Raw genomic sequence first — 15,950 nt, 5'->3', positions numbered from 1 at the left:
TTTTTAGTGGGACTAAAATTTAGGAGGTTAGTCTCATTTGACTTGGTCTTTGTTTCATTCATTTTAGTTTCATCTTAACCAAACATTATCCCTACCGATTTTGTTATGTTTTGTTCTATCCAATCCCACTCACCAAAAGCTACCTTAAAAAACAAGAATAATAATTAACTTCAAAACATAGTTTTCTATTTCTCGATCAAAAGGTAATATATAAACCCTATTACAGTTAGAAATAAATATGAATTCTAGATAGGGATAATGACTTAAAAGGGTAATATATTTTTCTATTTGTACTTATTTGGTCTTTGAGTTTTTTTTTCCGTCCATATTTACCTCTTCAACTTGTTTAAATGTATACATTTAATCCTTGGTTATTCCAGGTAAGTCGAAAAAATGACTTAAAAGGGTAATATATTTCTCACTTTGTACACATTTAGTCTTTAATATTTTTTTTTCACATTTAGTCATTAATATTCATTTTGTTGCAAAGTAAGTCCTTGTTGTTTTTGTACACATTCAATATTTATGACATGTTTTCTTAGGATTTTCTCATTTCATTCTACACGGCACAATCATTAATAAGGTGTTCGAGACTATTCATGGTTATGGTCATCATGACATCGACTGCTTGGTTGCTTAGTTCTTATGGTTTGACTTAGGTATTATGTTTTGAACATCGTAACTTCTTCATATGATCACATATTTTATCGATCTTTATATCCTTGTGTTCATATTTGAGTCTACTATAATTTTCGTTTAGATTACTCTCGTTAAAAAGCAATATATATATTTTTTACTTATGATCTTTATATTCAAGCGTTATTTGTGAATGTATCTATGAACGTTTTTTTTTTATAAAATCATAAAATAAAACTATAGTAGACTCAAATACGAACACATAGATATAAAGATCGTTAAAACTTGTGATCGTATGAAGAAGTTACGATGTTCAGAACACAAACCTAAGCCAAACCACAAAAAAGTAAACAACCAAACAGTCGATGTCGCGATGACCATAACCATGAACAGCCTCAAATACCGTATTAATGATTGTGTCGCGTATGATGACATGAGAAAACCCTAAAAAAATGGTCATAAGTATTGAATGTATACAAAAACAACAAAGACTTATTTTGCAATATATATATATATATATATATATATATATATATATATATATATATATATATATAAAGGACGAAATGTGCAAATAACTAAATGTGTATAGTTAAACAAGTTGAGGGAGGTAAATGTGGACAAAAAAAAACTCAGTAACCAAATATGTACAAATCAAAAAATATATTACCCTTCTAAGTCACAACTAAGAATAATAAAATATACAGATAAACACAACTTAATTAATTGTCTTAATTTACGAGATAATCCTTTTACATTATTAGTCACAAATTTATATAAACGAAAAAAATGGGTTAATACCTTAAAAGTCATTATTTATACACCATCGTTTCGATTTAACCCTAACTTTATTTTTAGTTCTTTATTTGTCATTATATTTTAGAAAACGTTTCATTTTCAGGCCTTTTACTGGTTATCAACAGGTAATGATGACATGTTGGTTTTGCATTTTTCTTGGTTTGCATTTAGCCCCAACATTTATATATAAGTTTGCGTTTAGCCCCAACATTTTTTTGTTCCTCTTTTTTAGAAAAAATTTCGTTTTAGTCATTAGCCAGTCACAAATAAGTATTTTAAAACGTAATAACTTAAAATGAAAAAGGAAAAAATAGAGGTAAGAGTCGAAATTGCGACTTCTGCTTGAGGGTGAAGCGTGTTACCTAGTAAGCCAATGATTTTCTTTTTTTTATTATCAGTGTTTGTTGTATTTAATCTACACATGTATTTTAAAATGAAGGAAAAAATACTTTGTGTAAGTTTTGAGTCCGTGATATCTAATAAACAATATAACATGCTAATATTTGAGCTAATCAAAAATGTTAATTCATTCGTAAGTCATCTAAAAAACAATTGATTATTTCTACTGACATATTTGTTGAAAACCATATATTTCTAAAGAGTCGAAAATGTGTCTTCTCTTTAAGGGACGAGGCTTGTTAGCTAGTAAGTTAATAATTCTTTTTTTTGGTATTATCAGTGTTTGTTGTATTTAATGTACACATGTATTTTAAAATAAAAAAAAAAGACCTAATGCATGTCTTGAGTCTGTGGCATCTAATAAACAATTTGACATGTTAATCTTTAAGTCAATCAAAATTGTTAATTCATTCGTAACTCATCTAAAAAACTATCGATTATTTCTAATAACATATTTGTTAAGAAACTAAATATTTCTAATGACATATTTGTTGAGAAACAAAAAAAATGAAAATGTCTATTAATGACTGGTCAATGGCTAAAATGAAATTTTTTTCTAAAAAACAATGACAAATGGAGAACAAAAAAAAGGCGGGCTAAATACAAACTTATACGTAAATGTTGGTGCTAAATACAAACTGAGGAAAATACAAAACTAACATGTTATCATAGCCTGTTAGTGACTATTCAATGGCCCGAAAATAAAATATTTTCTAAAATATAATGGTATCTGAAGAAAAAAAAAATTAAGGTTAACTCAATGTAAAAATAATAGTAGTTTTTAAGTTATTATCCGAAAAAGATAAACAAAATTACAATCAAACCACTTTATTACCAAAGAAACGTGAGATGTTCTAATACCCACTTTTTTGACCCCTTTTCTTCTCGAATGGAATTAGCTGCAAGTTCTGGTGCAGCTGCGTTTTTGCTCGTAGTGAATCCTCTTCCTCTCAGGTATGTTCTTTACACTCTTGTTGTCATACTCATCTTCCATTTGTCATTACTTTCCTCTTATGTAGCATTATAGGTCTACATTTTGTTCGATTTCTGCTGCAATTCTTTAAGTTCCAGGTGTTCTTAATATGAGGCTTTGCTTTTCTCTGCTTACACTGTTATTTGAGCTTTCAATTTACTGGATTTTCTTCTACATGATTCAATGTTCACTACTGTTAGTAATGCTACATTTGTAACTTTTTTGCTTAAACTTTTGGGTATCGATTTCTCTCCTCACACATCCATTGCCATTACCCATCTGCATTTTGTTCAAATCCTGTTGCAATTTTACAAGCTTCTGAGTTTATCTGCTATTGGTGTTTTTCTAATCGTTGATTTTGTTCTTATTTTGTAGGTAAACCCATCTGGTTATATTTGTGGTTTCTAAGAATCGGGTATCGATAGATAAATTTCCTTTGGTTTTCAACATACCCTTCTTGCGGAAATAAAGCTATGGCATTGGCAACATGTACATCGCCATTGTCAATGCCATTAGAAACTCGAGATTCAATTAGGGCGCCCACTGTTTTTGGATGGAGAGTTTCAACGTTGAAGATGACGCGTTGGAAACCTAACAGCACTTCTTCATATTCTCCCAAGATAACATGTTCATCAATCAACAAATTCAATAACAAAGATTCATTTCATAATCTACACCCCGAAGTTTATCTACTCAGAGGCGATGGAAACAACACAGTGATCACTCCCCAGGAGAGTTTGAGAGATTCAACAATTTCTACTATTTACAATGAGGCCAAGATTAAAGTGATTGGTGTTGGAGGAGGTGGGTCAAACGCAGTCAACCGTATGATTGAGAATGCAATGAAGGGTGTTGAGTTTTATATTGTGAACACAGATGTTCAAGCTATGAAAATGTCCCCTGTTTTCCCAAATCACCGGTTGCAAATTGGTCAAGAGTTGACCAGAGGACTTGGTGCAGGTGGTAACCCTGATGTTGGTATGAACGCTGCTAAAGAAAGTAGACAGTCCATTGAAGAAGCTCTTAATGGTTCAGATATGGTGTTTGTAACTGTAAGTTCTTCCCTTTTTTTAATTTATTGCTCCTTGATTTCCACATTTTATACCTTTTTTCAATGTCACCTCCTAAAAAACGTGACCAACAAGCATTTCATGATTCTCACAATATTATATCCACTTAGGGCTTGTTTCTTCTCGACTCTTAATCTGGATCACTATAAATGGTTCTTTTTCTTACTTAATCTGGACAAATGACTTATTGGGTTAAGCCAAAAAAAAAAAAACTAGCTTAATAATTAATATATCAAGACACTGACCCTTTACCTATTTGTTTTCTTCTTTTTTCCTACAAACTCCCTCTCATATTAAAACTGATGAATATTTTGAAATTTGTTTTATGGAATATAAGAAGGTAAAACGGTCATTTAGTCTCATCGAGACGGTTTATTCAATCTAGAAAAAACAGCCTCTTAGGTTATATGTTTCATTTTTTTTCTTGGATAAATGATGTTTCAAAAATATTTGAGAAAAAATGACGCCACACTAGGTGAAACATAAGAAAAAAGGTAAATAATGGCAAATTTTTAAAAGTTTAGGACTTAATGGGGAAAGTCTACTTTCCTTGACGTTTTCTATTAAGTTATATATATATATATATATATATATATATATATATATATATATATATATATATATATATATATATATATATAGTATGTTTGATAAGAGGGGGTCTGTCTCAGTCAAACCTTGACTCAATCAGCAACTATCAAACAACCCCTAAGTCATGTCTGACTGTCTGTGTGTAGGCGGGGATGGGTGGAGGTACAGGTACAGGTGCAGCCCCAATCATTGCAGGTGTTGCAAAGTCAATGGGCATATTGACTGTTGGCATTGTGACAACTCCTTTTTCTTTTGAGGGAAGGAGAAGAGCAGTTCAAGCACAAGAAGGAATTGCATTATTAAGAGAAAATGTCGACACTTTGATCGTCATTCCAAATGACAAATTATTGACCGCAATTTCCCCTTCTACCCCTGTCACCGAAGCTTTTAATCTAGCTGATGACATTCTCCGCCAGGGCGTTCGTGGAATTTCTGATATAATTACGGTATAAAAAGTTAATCTCCATTAAGTCTCATTTCCCCGACTTTCTCTATTAAGTCGTTCTTTCTGTATTAAGTCTAAAACAATCGATTAAAATTGCAGATACCGGGCTTGGTTAACGTGGATTTTGCTGATGTTCGAGCTATTATGGCAAATGCAGGCTCGTCGTTGATGGGGATTGGAATTGGAACTGGTAAGTGGAAAATATTCAACTAGGGGTAATTTTGTAATTTTAGTCGATTAATTTGTCTTTTCTTTTATAGGGAAGACAAGGGCAAGAGATGCTGCATTAAACGCGATTCAATCACCTTTGCTAGACATTGGTATCGAGAGGGCGACTGGAATTGTTTGGAATATAACCGGTGGTACCGATTTAACATTACTGGAGGTATGATTTTGGATATGGAAGGGTATTTTAGACTTTTTGCAGATAGTCAACACCATTTATTTAGAGTCAAACATTGTGAAATGGGACATTGCAGGTGAATACTGCAGCCGAGGTGATATATGATCTTGTGGACCCCACTGCAAACTTGATCTTTGGAGCTGTCATTGATCCGTTGATAAGTGGTCAAGTAAGATTACTTTGTTACAAACATAGGACAAAACAAAACTGGTTGTACTGTGTTTGACATGCATTTGACTGAGACTGTGACTACTATTAATCTGACAAAAACATTGCAAGTTTTTTGTCCCACCCAAAAATAGTAGTCTCATCAATGAAAAAGACGGTAATGCCCTCCTAAAGATTATGTAGTCCCGTGTAACAAACAGAGCTAAGGGGTTCTGTTTTTCATTTTGATAAACTTGAAAAACACGAAAGTCAACATTTATGATTTTTTTTTCTTTATTTTTTAGGTGAGTATAACTCTAATAGCAACCGGATTCAAGCGACAAGAAGAAAGTGATGAACCGCCTCTCCAAGTACTATTATCAGCTCAAAAAATCTATCTTTTATTTTTTTGAAAGGACAGTTTCGTAATTTCACAATTGCTATGTAAATTGGTGAAAATGCAGGCGGCACAGGCAGATGTGGGTGGATTCAACCGGCGGCCACCACAGGATGGAAGCTTGTTTGAAATTCCTGAGTTCTTAAGGAAGAAAGGGCGCTCAAGATACCCACGAGCTTAGTAATAATGTATTGCCACTATATTATATTTTACTTGTTCTCTAAAATTTTCACAAAAGTTTTGGGATTAAATTTGTACAGGTTGCTTGTTTATCTTGAATATTGATTTTTTTCTCCAAGCAATTTAGTATTTCTATATTTAAGCAACCATGTTTCTATTGAAAAAGCCTCTTTGAGGCATTCCGTCGAACAGCTGGTGGGCCTGGTTAACTACTTCAAACAAGTACTTCAAAATATCTCTTATCTGTAAAAAAAAAAATGTCTAGAAGGAATTCAACATTTCACAACAAAAAAAGAAGATATATATGTATATTTATATTATATAATATGTAATATGTAATATGTAATTTCATTATTCCTCTAAACCTTTTTTCTAATCCTAAACCAAGAAAACAATGTCAAAAGTTTAAGTTACGATGCCCAAAAACAACACCGATGACCTTCCATATTATCAACACAAAAGACAAAACTACCCCTCCTCCCTTTACAATTATTACATATCTGGGTTGGGTTTGTTCTCATCAATGGATCTTTGGGTACGAGAAGACCTCCTTGAACTTTGATGAACAGGGTTATTTAAAGGATCATACTTTTGTGAAGCAAGATAATTGAGAGCAGTGACAACATCAGCAATAAGTGGTCTCATATTAGGTTGTTCTTGAACACACATTGCAGCTATTGCTAAAGCTTGATATAATCCTCTCACTGGATACTGACCTTCGAGGACTGGATCCGCCATTTGTGAAAACTTCCTTCTGTCTTTGAACAACGGCCTTGCCTGACATGACACAACAAATTGGAAGAAAAAAGAAATTTCAATTTTTTTTTTTATAAAAAGTAAAAAAAAAAAAAGTATGTTGCTATATTTTCTATGGTTCAGAAAGTGTAAAAAAAAAATTTGTGGTGTAGTGTTGTGATGATTGATGATGCCAAAGAATATGGGAACAAGGGATCAGATTCTTGAAGTGTGTGGCCCCAAAAAACCTCACAAATTTGAGAGTGATATATTTGGATTATAGATGAGTCAAGATCACTCCCTCATTCAAAAGCAATGTTGATACCACAAAAGAAGATTCCCATTCCCAATGGAAAATCTTTATATCAACTTCTTAATTAAAGTTTCCGCAAAAAGCTATTTTTCTCTCTCATAATCCATATTAGAACTGACGATGCAGTGTGGGCCAGCTCAGGGGTTGTCAGACGAATAACAAAAAAAAAATCAAAAGTGGAGTATGGACCATGAGAACTAAAGGCTTACATAATAAAGTAAAAAAGAGAAGACTACTAAAAGAATCAAATGAAAAAAAAAAAAAAAGTAAAGTTAGTTACCCAAGCAACAAGGTTTTGCTCAGCTGCAGATCTTGTATTATCAATGGCTTTTCGACCCGTAATAAGCTCCAACAAGACAACACCAAAACTATAAATATCAGATTTGAAAGTGAGTTGACCCGTCATTGCATAATCAGGAGCACAATACCCGTAAGTCCCCATCACACGGGTCGAAACATGAGTTTTGTCTCCAAGTGGGCCCACTTTTGCCAACCCAAAATCAGACAATTTCGCATGATAATCTTCACCTAACAAAATATTGGACCCCTTTAAGTCCCGATATATAACCGGTGGGTTCATTTTGTCATGCAAATACTCCAACCCGCGGGCTGCACCCGCTGCTATTTTCATCCGTGTATTCCAATCAAGTCGTTTCCTGTGGGGCCCATCATCTGCCACCAAAAAAAAATCGTACATTTCAAGAAACTTCAATTCACATACAAAAAGATTTTTGAAAGATGAGAAATTTATGATGGGGATGATAGATACCATGTAAATGGTCTTCTAAAGAGCCTAATGGCATGTATTCATACACTAATAATCTTTGTTCTCCTTCAGCACAATAACCGATTAATTTCACAAGATTTGGATGATCTGCCATGCTTAATGTCAATACTTCAACCACAAATTCACGAATCCCTTGTAACCCATCGGGATCCAATTGCTTTATTGCAACAATCTGTAATGTAAAACTAAAAAGATTCAAGCTTTTTCATGTTTAAAAGAATATTACACATGGGAAACGAAAAGAAAAAGATTAATTTGGACGAATTTATAAAAAGTTGGGACTTGATGTGAAAGTCTTGTTTTCTAACATGACTTTTTCTATTAAGTTGTTTAGTAAAAAATGGAACATCCCAATTAAGTTCATTAGGTCGAAAAGAGACAACACCTTACTTTTAAGGTGTATACAACTATACTCTCTTGTCATTATGCAAATTCTTGGATTTCTGATCGAATTTAAAATGATTGATTTTCACGAACCTGATCGGAATCTTCCAATTTTCCTTTAAAAACTTTGCCAAATCCACCCTCCCCTAAGAAATATGAACCTTTGAAGTTATCAGTTGCATTGACTAATTGTGCGTATGTAAATGTTCTTGCTTTGTTTATAGAACCTCCTTCTCTTTGAGTTTTACTCTCATTGGTGACTGATGATTGAATAGCATCCTGTGCACTTTCCTTTTTCACTTCATTACACTTTTCGACTTTTACTGTATCTAAATCATTTAAACCAATAAATTTCAATCAGAATATGTAATGAAATGTGTGGAGAAGTACACAAGAAGTCATTTAAAGCACAAAAGTATAAAACTTCATCATGATTTAAGAAAGTAAGATGGGACATGACAATTACTAAAATTTTAAAATTCAAATGATAACAAAGGGATGTGAAAAGAATAAACCAAGCCCTTTTTCTATTCACCTATCAGTGTTTGGAATGTGTTTCAGTGTTTCTACTGCTTGAAGTTGTAATAATGAGTTTACTTATAAAAATTAGGGTATATTAGTAAATAGTAACTATTCTCTCCCCTGTGGTAATCTGTTTTAGTTAGAGCTAGTAATAAACAGCTCTTTACAACTACAAATTGATATGGGTTTTAGGGCTTTTGAAGAAGGAAAGTACTATCAGTTTGAGAGTTGTTTTTTTTTTTTTGATAAATTAGTTAAGAGAGTAAAATCAAGGGAATTGATAAGCTTCAAGATCAAAAGTTATTAAAGTTTCTATCAATTGATGAGGTCACTGGTGACATAAAAGTTTCAATTAAAATTTAACCCAATGGACATAGAACAAATTATTATTAAATTATACAGAAAAAGTTACATCCAATCTCAAAGTAAACCCAAAGTTAACATCATTAGTCGACGACGACGAAAACAACAAAATCAGTAATCACCATGATCAACAATTCTCTTATGGAAGATCGATAACCAAAATTCATAACTTCAAATCCAAAATAGGGGACCAAACATCAGAAAACGCAAATCCCCAAAAAGAAAAATCGAACGGCATGCATGATTCCAACAACAAGAATCGAATCACGAAACACAGAGAGAATATTAGAAATGAAGCTTAGGGCGCAAAATTTGCCCCAAAACAATTGAACTTCTTTTACAATTTTGAATGATCATTCGTAAAAATATATATATGAGAAAAGAAATCTCTTTATACATACCAGAAGTTTTTGTGTTTGATTGATCGTTGTGGGTGGTTTCGTTTCTCTTGTTCTTCGATGATCTTTTTGTAGAAGAATCTCCCCCAGCGCAAGGGAAACAACCCATGCCTGTTTCCTTTATCTCTCTCTATATATCTATGTACTTGGTGATGTTTCTATACAGAATCATAACAACAATAGAAATTACCTTCTAAAAAATTTACAAATCCCTCATCTTCTTCTTTCTTGTTCTCTGCTACAGAAAGCCCAGAACATCAACCAATCAAAATTAGCACCAGAGAGAGAGAGAGAGAGAGAGAGAAGTTTATTGCAGGTTTATAGAGAGAGAAAGAAGGGAACCGAAAGGCATTTTATATTTCGTTTGGGATGATTCATTTTAACTCCTTCTAGTTTTTAATGAAAACGAATGAACCCTTTGAGGTTATACATAAGTGAAAGATTTACCCTATTAATGTATGTATTGTCATTTCCAGCCCATACAATTTAAAGGGAAATTGAAATCTTTTGTTCACATTCCTATTCTAATTCTAATAAATGAATAGTTTTAATATTTTTTTGCCAAGTGTCATTCTATCACAACTCCTCATTAATATCATGTCATGTCATATATATATATTAGGCAATTTATTTCAAAATTCAAATTTATATTTTTTAATTATATATTAAATTTGAAGTTATAATAACTTTAAAAATTTAATATATCTCTTAATTAATAATTTATTTAAAATGGTTTATTTAAAATAATTGATTAATAATTATAAATCTTTATTATAAAAGTTTAATTAATTTTACAACCGTTGTTTCCACGGGTTATAACCTAGTCTCCTCTATATATAAATTATTACAAATTTTACTTCAAAATGCCTAACAATGAGTCAATGACTATGCCTTTTTGTTTGGTGTGTGATAAAAGTCATGCCAACCGCTGGTCAATATAAACCAAACTTTTAACTACGATACACACACAGTTTGTACATGATGTGCCAAATAATTGTTTAAGATTATTATATATTTTGGGACATAAGGAATATTACCATTTTCCAAGTACAACTAAAAGGATAATAACTTAACTCAGTGGATCAAGACTTTTGTCACTTACCCTTAGAAACGCTATAATCAATGCATCTTAATTATAAGATTCACGCTCAAAATATTTATATCATCATCAAAAAGGTTTTAGCCACGTAACCAAGTTCCATTGGCTTTGAAACATGCTCATTTGACCCCCTAAGAAGCAAAATACAAAATGGTCTAAATATGAGGAAATATTATAACTTGGTATTGAATTTATAAAATAGTCATCATCATTAGGGTTTAAGGGATTTGTTTTTCCTATCAAAGTCCTAAATTAATAAATGATATTGAATGGACGTGATATTGTATTTGCAATGTTTTGATATGTATATTATTTCATTTTTGCACCAAATGTATTGTTTGAATATAAATAAATGATTATTTTATCATCATATTTAAATTTGACAAATAACAAATAAACATTTATTTAATAAACGTTATAAATTAAAATTGTATAATTTCACATTACAAGATTTTAGAAATTTAAAAAATAACATATTAGTAACTTAAATTGAATATAATTTTAAAATAAGTTCAAATAATAAGATTAAATTCTTACAACTAATATTTACATATATAATGTAAAAAAAGAAAAAAAAACAAGTGCTTGAAATTTATATGATATTTACATATATGGGTTAAAATATATGATGATTAAAAGACTTATGGTCTCAGGTTAGTCACGATTTTTTGAGAAACACGGACTTTAGAAAACAATTCAATAAACTAGTATGAAATGTATATATATGAAGCCGAAAGAATTTGAAGTACAATGGGATTTATTGATGAAAGAGCACAAAATGCAGGATAAAGATGGTTTAAGGACATGTATGACAAGCCGACTGTGTGGATACCAACATATTTTAAGGATATGCAGAGACTAATGAAAACAACTTTCAAGTCCGAATGTACGAATTATTATTATTAAGTATGCTCATCATGAGAATTTTCTTTTGTATTTCATGGTTAACTATGACAAGGCAATCAAAAAACAACGTAATACACAACGTCGGTCGGATGATGAAACAAGAAAAGAAAATCATAAATTTGGAATGAGAGCATGATTAGAACAACATGCATCGAATGTGTATACGAATAAAATATTCGTAGAGGTTCGAAATTGTAACAGCCCGAAATTTCAAATATTGATATAATTATGATTTGGGGGTGTTTTAAGAGGGGACTCGGCGAGTTGGAGCCTAGACTCGCCGAGTAGGATCGCAGACCGGGTCGCGGGTTCGCGACTGGACTCGACGAGTCCAGATATGGACTCGGCGAGTCTGCGCTGTTTGGCGAAAACCCTAACTGTTCAGGTCTGGGACGTATAAGAGGCACTCATTGGCCGTCATTGTTCAGTTTAGCCTTCTGAGAAGAACCCTAAATCGATTGGGTGCATCTGGAGCAAAGTTTAAGGGTCATTGTTGATCTTGGAAGAGTTGTTGTGCAAGAAGAGAAGGGCTTGGCTAAAGGAATGGCAAGAGAGGCACGTTCTGAGGAATTGGGGACACAGAGGGCACATTATTCAGGTAAGAATTCGAGTTATGCTCTGCTATGTTGATGTGTTTATGGAATTAGGGTTTGTGGAACCCTTTTGTGATTAGATTAAGTGTTACCCTAGTCCCCCAAACGACTATAACCCTGTATTAGGACCTTAGAGGTCCAGAAGGTCCCATGCTTGTGTATTTCGGGACAATACTTATCTCAGGAAGCAGTTTGATCGACTGCATGGCATGGACTCGACGAGTCTGATGAACAGACTCGGCGAGTAGCTTGGAGATTGACTGGGACTCGTCGAGTTGTTCTTCAGACTCGGCGAGTTGAGTCGGGGTGGCCCCGCGATTCTTCCAGGAGGAACTCGTCGAGTAAAAAGGGGATACTCGACGTGTAGAAAGGGAATCTTAAGGAATCGGTGAGTCAAGGGCGAGTGGACTCAGAGTCGTTGAACTCGGCGAGTCTTGGGGCGACTCGGCGAGTTAGGTCGCGGGTTAAGTGAAGTTCTGAGTATGGGGACTCGGCGAGTCACAGGGTTGACTCGACGAGTAGGGTCAGTCAGGGGTTGACTTTGACCTTGTCTTTGATCAAGGATTGACCAGTGGTTCCAGGGGTATTTTGGTAATTGTTGTTTATCGTTTGAGTTCAGTGCATTGGCGGCTATCCAGGATTTGGAGATCGTATCAGTGATCGAAGCAGCTTGAGCTATCTGTTCAGTCGGCAGTTTCGAGGTGAGTTATCCTCACTATATCGTTAGGGTTTATGGCACCAATGCCAACCCTTTTATCGGATGGAAATCCGGGTAGTTGTCAGTTGTTATATGTTATGGGCCGGAAGGCAATACATGTTATGGGCCGGAAGGCATTACTATGTGGACCGGAAGGTCATGGACTGGAAAGGCGTATGTATGCATTTAGTATGTTGACTGATTCATAGAGTAATGTTATGATAGTGACCGGCTAGACCGGTATCCTGTTAGAGTAATGCTATGATATGTGATCTATGATCGATTGTTGTCTATGAATTGTTATGTGATTGTTTGTTATGTTATATGTGCATTTTATGCTTATGGGCCGGAAGGCGTTTATGTTGTGTGATGGACCGGAAGGTCGGGGCCTGGAAAGGCGTATATGTGGTTGGTATTCTGGAGGTATCTCACTAAGCTTTCGAGCTTACAGTTGTGGTTTATTGTTTCAGGTTCTCAAGAGTCTGTGGCAAGGCAAAGACGTGATCGTACCGTTCCTCGCGTTGGTGTTTTATGATATGAACCTGGGAAATTACTCTGTTTAATAATGTATTGAAAACCTTTTTGTAACAATGTTAATAAAATGGGAAATTTTGAAAAGTTTTAATTGTTTTGAAATTTTGGACGTTACAGAAATGAGATATATACAGGAGCATGAAACTATTTAATTGATAATATGGAAACAATTAACGAGTGAGAAGTAGTTATGATTACACACTTGTATAAAAGAAAGCAAACGAAGACGAAGTGTAAGGTTGGTTTGTAATATGTTATCTTTTGTTACGACAATATGTAATCATAAGACATAAGTAATTAAGAAATGAATACATCTTTGTTAGCCGATAATGAATGAAGATACATGTATACAATAACTAAAATTTGTTGGATTAAGGTTTTTAAACTCATAACTAGCTTTCCATGACCAACAAACATAAAGGGTTGAAGTGATTTGTTTACTACAACAAATCAACTGTATGTAACCTAATTTTTGTATTTCGATTATACTAGGGTTTCATTAGGGTTCATGACAATTTTGTTGTTCATTGTATGTTACATTCAAAGTGTTAAAAACATAGATCCTTTATCTGCAAGCATATAGTTTTGTAACCTATAAAACTCATCAATGGTATCATAACGTTAGTGTGTCTAACATTATTTGTATATAAGTTGAATCGAACAGTTTTTTCCGAAAAACTATTCTCACAATGTGACTGTGTCTCTATCATGACGTGAGCTCAACTCAAATATGGAAATTCGAGATTTTCTTCCTAATTTGATTTATGTGGTTATTTTTTGTATTTATTTGATTTGAATTATGCCAAAATCCTTTTTTTTTTTGCATATTTTAGATGATTAAAATAAAACCCTAAATATTATGAGATAATCTTGAATACGATAATATTTAATTTTAAGATTAATTAAGATTATCCTTATGGATTTAATAATTAATTTAATTATAAGATTATTTAAAAGATAATTATAAATCCATGATAGGTTTAAATTCATGATTAATTTACATAATTAATATTTAAACCTTGTGTTTTAAAAAGTTTTAAAATACACCCTTATATATATATATATATATATATATATATATATATATATATATATATATATATATATATATATTAGAACGTTTAATACTATATGTATAACTAAAAGTCAGTTGAATCAATAGTATGCCACATTCACGAAGCCACACTCGAAGAGGGGTATAAGGAAACGGCCTATAAAATGACGGTTAAATTGGTGTCGTTCTTTCCCACCAATCATTTGCATGGTGAATGGTCGTTAGCCGAACGATTTTGATAAGACATAGAAGATTAAAAGTATAATCTATAAAGTACTAGAACCTTCTTTAAAATCTCACTCTAGTCACTTTAGAAAAAAAATGTGAAATTGTATGCTAATTCATGAAAACGTATATCATTTCTTTATGAGTCGTTGGTGGAGCGTGTGTGGTTAACTGACACACTAATATGGGGCTATAAAGATGAAATGATGAAACAACTCATGTTTATAATTGTTGATGGAGCGGGTGTGGTTAACTGGCACATCAATGGGAGATTATGAATCGATCGAGGGTGTCTGAACGGGGTTGCATGGTTATTTACATCTTAATTGTGATCCTCGACATCCCAGTCATAATTGGTAAGAGAATAATCTGAGATTAAACATGTCATTGGTAAGATTCAATGAATCTCAAAAGATCTATGAGTTTCATATGATTGGAATTGGTGAAATGCTTCTACCTATCTAAAATAGTTTCCTAATATGACTACGTCATCCATCTTTATATTACGAAATGAAAATATGGATCCTAGACTTAATTTATATTTGGGTTAATAATTAAGGATTAAAATCGACTAACTTGAATTCTCTCTTTTTCCACTTTTAGATGTCTTATGAAGATAGAAATAGTCTTCCTCATTCTTATGGAAATGGTTTTCCTCAATCTTCTAGAGATGATCTTCCACATTCGAGTCAAGGTGAAATTGTCTTCCCTTCCTTAGGTAATGCTGGAATAGGACATCATCATTCTTCAATTCTTCCACCTCCTCCAGTGACACTCCTAACGTCACATTTTCCTCAAGTTGAAAGATATGAAATAATTCAAGACCTATTGGCATGTAAGCATCAAGATGCAAATTATGTGTGTGTGTGCATGTTCTAAAAATGAAATTGTGCATTAACAAGTTGGAAAGAATGGGTGTCGTATTCCTAAAGGAGCAAGACATTTATTTGCTTCTACTTTTACTTCCTAAGTCATATGGTGAGTTTGTTGAGAACTTTCATATGAGGAATCTCGATGTGACCCTAATTGATCTGGTCCATGTGTTGATGGTTACTGAACCATAAATGCTTAACAACATAACTGAAGCAGAAAATGCTCATAGAATCGAATTCCAAGGTTTCCATGGACATTGACAATGGTAACGGGTGATCAAGAAAATATTTCTCTTCCCAATAAAAAGCGATCGGCCAAGTTCAAACTGTTTGATCGTATGGTAAAGAGTAAGTTCATTGAGAATTTTCATATGAGGAATCTTAATGTGACCCTAATTGATTTGACTCGTATGTTGATGGTTGTTGAAG

At 33.1% G+C, this 15,950-nt stretch overlaps 2 protein-coding genes across 2 annotated transcripts; one reads left to right on the top strand and one right to left on the bottom strand.

Moving 5' to 3' along the window:
* The first annotated feature begins 2,652 nt into the window (after window positions 1-2,652).
* Window positions 2,653-6,185, top strand: LOC145055176 (cell division protein FtsZ homolog 2-2, chloroplastic-like). The gene is made up of 8 exons (XM_079003475.1): window positions 2,653-2,787; window positions 3,182-3,858; window positions 4,614-4,913; window positions 5,012-5,102; window positions 5,173-5,297; window positions 5,392-5,484; window positions 5,768-5,833; window positions 5,927-6,185. Exons 2-8 carry the CDS (start codon window positions 3,280-3,282, stop codon window positions 6,038-6,040), a joined length of 1,368 nt encoding a protein of 455 aa, XP_078859601.1. The 5' UTR covers window positions 2,653-2,787; window positions 3,182-3,279; the 3' UTR covers window positions 6,041-6,185.
* Window positions 6,186-6,317: 132 nt separating this feature from the next.
* LOC145055177 (putative serine/threonine-protein kinase PBL7) lies at window positions 6,318-9,833 on the bottom strand. The gene is made up of 5 exons (XM_079003476.1): window positions 9,545-9,833; window positions 8,352-8,587; window positions 7,857-8,046; window positions 7,368-7,759; window positions 6,318-6,816 (listed from the first exon to the last, which is right to left on the bottom strand). Exons 1-5 carry the CDS (start codon window positions 9,648-9,650, stop codon window positions 6,532-6,534), a joined length of 1,209 nt encoding a protein of 402 aa, XP_078859602.1. The 5' UTR covers window positions 9,651-9,833; the 3' UTR covers window positions 6,318-6,531.
* Window positions 9,834-15,950: the final 6,117 nt, after the last annotated feature.

The sequence above is a fragment of the Lactuca serriola genome, chromosome 5, assembly GCF_051521515.1.
Source record: "Lactuca serriola cultivar US96UC23 chromosome 5, Lser_US96UC23_V15, whole genome shotgun sequence".
In the NCBI taxonomy this organism is placed as follows: domain Eukaryota; kingdom Viridiplantae; phylum Streptophyta; class Magnoliopsida; order Asterales; family Asteraceae; genus Lactuca; species Lactuca serriola.
The sequence above is the reverse complement of the archived record's forward strand: the minus strand, read 5'-3'. Positions and strand labels throughout refer to the sequence as shown.

What these genes read in the sequence shown, in the direction of transcription:
- LOC145055177 (XM_079003476.1), bottom strand. Translation starts at nt 9,650, where the DNA reads ATGGGTTGTTTCCCTTGCGCTGGGGGAGATTCTTCTACAAAAAGATCA. An exon ending in ATCAAACACAAAAACTTCTG is followed by an intron (nt 8,588 to 9,544) that starts GTATGTATAAAG and finishes TAAATGATTTAG; the next exon opens with ATACAGTAAAAGTCGAAAAG. An exon ending in TTTAGAAGACCATTTACATG is followed by an intron (nt 7,760 to 7,856) that starts GTATCTATCATC and finishes TTTTGGTGGCAG; the next exon opens with ATGATGGGCCCCACAGGAAA.
- LOC145055176 (XM_079003475.1), top strand. Translation starts at nt 3,280, where the DNA reads ATGGCATTGGCAACATGTACATCGCCATTGTCAATGCCATTAGAAACT. An exon ending in GGGGATTGGAATTGGAACTG is followed by an intron (nt 5,103 to 5,172) that starts GTAAGTGGAAAA and finishes TTTCTTTTATAG; the next exon opens with GGAAGACAAGGGCAAGAGAT. An exon ending in ATCCGTTGATAAGTGGTCAA is followed by an intron (nt 5,485 to 5,767) that starts GTAAGATTACTT and finishes TTTATTTTTTAG; the next exon opens with GTGAGTATAACTCTAATAGC.